A 6582-nucleotide genomic window follows, 5' to 3' on the forward strand; every position below is an offset into this window, starting at 1 on the left:
GGCCGTTTTTCACACTTATGGCCATTGCAGCATGCCCAGGGTCATGTGATTTATATTTGGATGCTTGGCAATTGATTCATATTTATAATGGTCACAGTGTCCTAGGGTCGTGTAATCACTTTTGCAACCTTTTGACAAGCAAAATCAATGGCAGAGCTGCTGGTGGCCAAGTGCTAAGGCGGGACTTCCTTCAGACCCTTCCTCCCTTTCATTTCAATCTCCCTCCCTCCTCTCTTCCTTCCTGTTTTCCTCCCTCCCTCTTTCTCATTTCCATCTCCTTCCTTCTGAAGGAAGAATTTGAAACACCCCGCCCCCATATTTTCCCTCTTCCATATATTTATCAAACAAGGAAAAGCCTCCAAAGGCAGAAAAGACAAGCAGCTGAGGGAAGTAGCTTTAAAAGGTGCATTCCCCTTTAAGAATTAGGTACTGGCTAGAATGGAAAGTTAAGGCAACCTTCCCAAATGTCTTCATTCATAATTAAAGGAATGCTATGTCAGAATCCATTCAGGACAAAAATACTTCAAAATCCCTTGCAACAAAACTTACAGCTAACAATAGCAGAGCCATAGAATTAGAACCCAAAATCCAGCATGGGACATCAGCCACAATATAAATTGCCAAATACTCCTTAAGAACACAAAGTCCACATTGCACAAACCCCAGAACTTCAAAGTCACAAAATCATGTAAGAATCCTTCCACTGAAGGATTCAGCTGACCCAGAACCAAACTGCTGAAACAGCACTTCGCTTCTGCCAATAAACATCTCCTCAAGTCAGCTTCCTCTCGCCTATTTCAAACAGCAGCGCTTTATTTTTTTCTTTTCTCTTAAAGGTATAGCCTGGCTAGAAAGCAAGCCCCCAGCTTTTTCTTCCAACACTTACTTCCTCCTTTCCGTTTCCCTCCCTCCCTCCTGCTCTCTACCTCCCTCTTTCTCATTGCTATCTCCTCCCTTCCTTCCTCCCTTCGTGCCTCACCTCCAGCCAATGCTGTCTTTCTTCATTCCTCATGGAGGGCGACCCCTCCCCAGCTGCCTTTCTTGCCTGTTTGTTGCTGCCACCTGTATGCACGCCCAGCGTGGATGGCTGCCACAGAAGTTGTAGATTGGCTCCCAGCCGATTAAATTAAATTAAATCAGCCAATTAAATCTCCTCTCCTCTCTCCCCCCTCCTTTTCTCAGTGCAGCTCCAGCTGACTCCTCTTCCTAAGGCTGTGTCTTTTTTTTCTCTCCCTCTCCTGCCCAAACTGCCTCCTTTTATAGCCTTTCCTGTCTCCGCCCCCCCTCCTCCACCTTTCTCTTCCGGGTGAGCGGGAAGTGCCAATCCTAGGGCCTTTGCCTTACCCCAGCCTCCCTGCAGCTCCTGAGGATTCCCTCATGGCAAGTCCTGCGCTGCGCTGCTTGGCTTGTTCCCTCCCCTGCTGGGCTGGGCTGGGCTGGGCATGGCCGTGTACCACCTGTCAGGTGCCAATGTACCACCGGTGGTATGCATACCACTGATTGAAAAGCCCTGTGCTAGAATGTTTGTAATTCAGTCAGTGATGAGCACTGCTAAATGGAAAAAGTGAAATTTGTGTACAGGTTACAACCACTTGTTCAACAACTGTTCAAACTTGCAGGGATGTCGAATGAGGGGAACTTATGATAGGTTCTTGGAGTTCTGCCTATCGCAGTGAGCCATGGTCATATAATCACGATTTTCAAAATCCCCTGCTGATTTCCCCAAGCAAAGTCTATGGGGAAACAAGCAGGAGGTCAAAGTTGTAGTCATGAGGTCCTCACTTAATATTATCTTTATTTATTGACGGCACCCATGACTGTTCCTTTTTCACTTTTTTTAAAAGATTATCGAGAAGAATGTATGTGACCATCTTTTAATTATGTTGTGCAGTACCACGATTGGAAGCCATATTCTGGCTGGAAAAGTGCACTTTATTCTCCAGTATTCTCCTGCAAGCCCAAATAATCAGAGTGCTTTAAAATGCTATATTATTACTCAAGATATTTTTTCAAATTTTACCTTATCAGAGGCGCTTCCGTTATTGGTGCAAGTAATTCAGTCAGCAGAAGCCAAAACCAAAGAAAATATCAACGCAACAGAAAATTGCATTTCAGCAGTAGGGAAAATCATGAAGTTCAAACCTGACTGTATAAATGTTGAAGAAGTTCTGCCTCACTGGTTATCATGGCTCCCTCTTCATGAAGACAAAGAGGAAGCTGTCCATACATTCAATTACTTGTGTGACTTAATAGAGAGGTAAGAAGAAAATGCATACGTAGACATAACAATTTGTTTATTATCTCATCTAATTTGATGGCATATTTGAATGTTGGGAATTTTAAAGCTTTTTTCCTTTTTGGGAAAATAATTAGGGATAATTTACACTAGTGGTTCTCAACCTTTTCTTCACTCTATTCCCCCTTTAAATACCTTTCGTGGCCAGGACCACCAAGACTTAAGATTTAAATCATAACATTTCTTCAAGCCTTCACAGACCTCCTGTGATGACTTTGCGGCCTCCCAGCGTTCCTTGGACCACATGTTGAGAACCACTGATTTACACCATTAATTACTGGACAAAATAATATATCTGTATCTCCTAGGCAGAATTACTGATTTCATTTTAATGAATCAAATTATTGTTTAGCAAATGCAATTTTATACTAAATTATCCTTAGATGTTTTAGAAACAGAAGAATCTAATGAACTGATTTTGAATTCTTATTGCTACATTTTTTTTCGGGAAAGCTGTTTGATGCATACTTTCATAAATACAGGCTCTCAGTCAATGATAAAATATTTTTAACATAAGAAATTTATGACTGTTAGATCAAGGGATCGAAATTGTCCAACGTTTACTGAGTATTTAATGCACTTAGTACTGTTGTTTTGACAGACCTAGTAAAATCTGGTTTATATTGGCTTACCTTCTTTTTGTACACTATTATCAACTTTTATCATTCTAATGACAAAAAGAAAAGAAAGAATAGTATTGATCAGCTTTCAGATGACTTCTGGTGGGTGGAGCAAGAGAATAGCGTGTCCATCCTTGCTCTTGACCTATCAGCTTTCAATACCGCTGATTCTTCTGCCGCAGCTCCAGAGGTTGGAAGTTGGGGGCACAATCTTGTGCTCATTCTCCTCCTTTCCTCGTGGTCAGTTCCACTTAGTGTTGATAGAGGGCAAAGGTTGACCCCATACCCATTTCTTTGCAGGATGAATCAAGGCTCAGGGCTCTCCAAACTCTTTATTAACATGTACACAAAGCACTGGGCAAGGCCATTCAACAGCACAGGGTGAATTATTATCAATATGCTGATAATAATCAGATGTACATTTTCCTTGAGAACTGGCTTTTCTCCCAGGTACATGGGTCGGAAGGTTAGGTGAACTTAAAATTATTGTTACTGCTGATGGTTATTCTCAGTTTGCATTAACAGTAAACATTTGCTTGTATTCTCAACAGTAATAACCCCATTGTCTTGGGTCCTAACAACACTAATCTGCCCAAAATATTTGGTATAATTGCGGACGGTGAAATTAATGAAGCAATCAAGCAAGGAGATCCATGTACCAAGCGACTGGCAAATGTAGTTCGACAAGTACAGGTAAATGCAAATTAATATATTGACAGGCAGTTTATTGTATTGTTTGATACAATTGTATCTTCATTTCCACACTTCTCAGTCAGTGGATGGGGACTATAGAAATAGACAGTTTTCAAATTTTATTTCAAATAGCAGATTCAGTGCTTTTGTGCTCAAATCAGCATATAATTGCATTTTAGAAGTAGCAGATAGTAGAAAGAAAGGACTGATTGGGATGAGATTGGATTTCATCAACCATAAGCAGCTTGGCTGAGGGATTATAGGCAACACAACTGAGATTCCAGATCTTGATATTTTCAGATTTGACTAAAGGCAAAAAAGAAAAGCTTTCCTAAATTAGGAATAAGGAAGGGAATGTGATGTGAAAACCAGTTTTGGTCACCTCACTTAGTGTCATGTGGAGAGTTGTTTACTCATTAGCTCTAGCAAAGAAAATTCTGGTTTTGGTTGAATATTAATTTTTAAAATTCTTTATATCACTATATATATTTGAACCCAAAATTTTCTATATTACAATTCCACCAATCATAATAAAATGACTCTTCATGTTTTTTGCATGTTGATTTCCTCATTTAGAGCATAGATTTGTATTTGTATATATTTTAGGTAATTTTTCTGGTATCATATACCAATGGTACATTGTTTTTAAAATCTGAGGAGCCAGATTGTTGGGGGCAATAAGCTGACATTTGTAAACCGCTCAAAGAATGCTATAAAGCACTATGGAGTGATATATAAATCTTAAGTGTTATTGCTATTGCTATTCCTATTCTATTAAAAAATTATAAAAATGTCATTTTAAGAGCTTCTTTTCATTCTTGTATGTTAAAAGCATCTTACACTTTCTCTATAAGATACTGAATTTTGAAAAGAAATAATAGCACTGTTGATTATATTACATTTTATTTCTTTTATCAGTCATAACATTATATAAATCTGTTTTGGATCATTTAAAACTAAGATGGATATCTGAAACACTGGAAATTTTAAAAGAAAATGTCATTCCTTTTATGCTGTTTGAAATACATTTTGGATATATTTTGGGGGTTAATACTTGATATACTGGAAAAATTTTAAAGACAATGTCATTTGCATGTTATTACGTTTGAAATACGTTTTGGATATATTCTTGGTGTTGTGTGAATAGATTTTCCATTCTGTTCTTTAGTTTCTATCTTGTATATTGTTATTTAATTCTTTTTACCTGATGAGCCACCCAGAGTTGATTAGGAGTTGGTCAAAAAGTTTAGCCCATGTGGAGAGTGTGCACATGTTCACAATTTATCTGTTACGGTATCTCTCTTTTCTTCTCTAGACGTCTGGAGGCTTGTGGACAGAATGCATATCTCAGCTAAATGCAGACCAGCAGGCAGCCATACAGGAGCTTCTGAACTCTCCATAAAGGGCCTTAATTATCATCCACAAAAACTCCAAATAAACATTTACCCTTCGGTTTAGGTTTCTTTGTTTTGTTTCTAAGAGAAAACTGCAGTGCATGTAAGTCATTCTGCAACCTACATGCAGTAGCGGCAAGAAGAAACAGTTACAAATGGTGTTGCTAAGAATTTCTACCCCATCAGCACAGACGCAATTCCCTATAAATCCTACAATAGCACTGAAGAGTATTTTTCTAATGGTATGAACCAGCTATATGGCAATGAAAGGGAAACAAGTTGAAATTTCTTTAAGCATAAACTGATTAAGACAGCTTTAAAGAAGGTATTTCGTAGGCACCCATTATAAAACAGATTACATGCATTTTTAGCCTCTAGTGTTGAAACATATTGGAGTGTGAGTATTTTTGTAAGGTAGAAAATCTGCCCACCAATTCAATAGATTAAGGATCTATAAATTGAAGGCACCATCAAGCATGAAGACTTCATTGATATCGCATTCAGTTTCCTGAAGCAGGCTTGTATAATGGCTCAAGAAAATCATTGAGTTCCCAGCCTTGAATGTGAAGTGTCTGGCATGTCTGACGGTATCTCATCCACTCACTCAATAAATGACATTGAATACAATCAGAGCTTGTGTAAAAGTCCAGTGCTGTGTGGTTTTTTGTTTGCTTTCCGTAAAAACAGATTGTTTCCAAATACATGTATTATCCATGTCCCAAATGGTTACTCTTCAATCATTTGTGTTTTTACCCTTCCTAATACACTCAAAAGTTGTGGAGAGCCCATTTATGTTTGTATTTGTTTTTGTACTTAAATTTTTGTGTTGTCCTAATTTCATATGCCTTCTAAAAGTGATATAAGATCAAATCTTTGGTCACCAGGACCAAAGATCTTCCGAGCTTTCAGACTCATGCTTGAGCCCATGTTAGGGGAGTTTCTCTCTACTGGAATACGTGCTTTGGGCTATTCTGTGAGTCGTGTTTATGTGGTGCCTTCCTACACTGGGCCTCTTTTTTTTTTATTGAAAATTTTTAAATTTAACATCAATATAGTCTCTTTACAATCACAATCAAAAATGATACCTAACAAGAACAATTGTGGGGTAAATTTTATCCTTCTTCTGAAAATTCTTTGAATATTCTACCATATCTTAATCCAAAAAGCTTTTATATTTTTACATGACCACCAAATATGATAATAAGTAGCATCCAAACATCCACATCTCCAACATTTAGGCTGCAAATCAGGATACATACGAGACAATTTTTGTGGATCAAGGTGCCATCTATAAAACATTTTATAAACATTTTCCCTTAAATTTTGGGCTTGTGTAAATTTAACATTCCTCACCCAAATAATCTCCCAAGTATCTAATAGAACCGGTTCATCAAAATTTTGTGCCCATTTAACCATACATTCTTTAACTAAATCTGCTTCTGAATCCAATTCTACTAACACCCCATAAATTCTCTTAATATGAATTCGTCTTTGATCTTTTATTTGTTTTAACAAATTGTCATCTTCTCTAAGCAATCCCACGTTGCGATCTATCTTCCACCTCTCCACTATTTGTCTA

At 38.0% G+C, this 6582-nt stretch overlaps 1 protein-coding gene across 1 annotated transcript in view; it reads left to right on the forward strand.

Annotated features, from left to right (window-relative positions):
• The window catches only part of IPO5 (importin 5), a 32128-nt gene extending 26495 nt beyond the window's left edge, over positions 1 to 5633 (forward strand). Inside the window, exons 24-26 of the mRNA XM_039335735.1 lie at positions 2029 to 2257; positions 3468 to 3609; positions 4925 to 5633. Coding sequence (XP_039191669.1) covers positions 2029 to 2257; positions 3468 to 3609; positions 4925 to 5011 — 458 coding nt within the window. The 3' untranslated portion in view covers positions 5012 to 5633. The remainder of the gene's footprint in view (positions 1 to 2028; positions 2258 to 3467; positions 3610 to 4924) is intronic.
• Positions 5634 to 6582: the final 949 nt, after the last annotated feature.

Source organism: Crotalus tigris, unplaced genomic scaffold (assembly GCF_016545835.1).
Source record: "Crotalus tigris isolate CLP2741 ecotype Arizona unplaced genomic scaffold, ASM1654583v1 scf7180000017658.5313226, whole genome shotgun sequence".
Taxonomy (NCBI): Eukaryota; Metazoa; Chordata; class Lepidosauria; order Squamata; family Viperidae; genus Crotalus; species Crotalus tigris.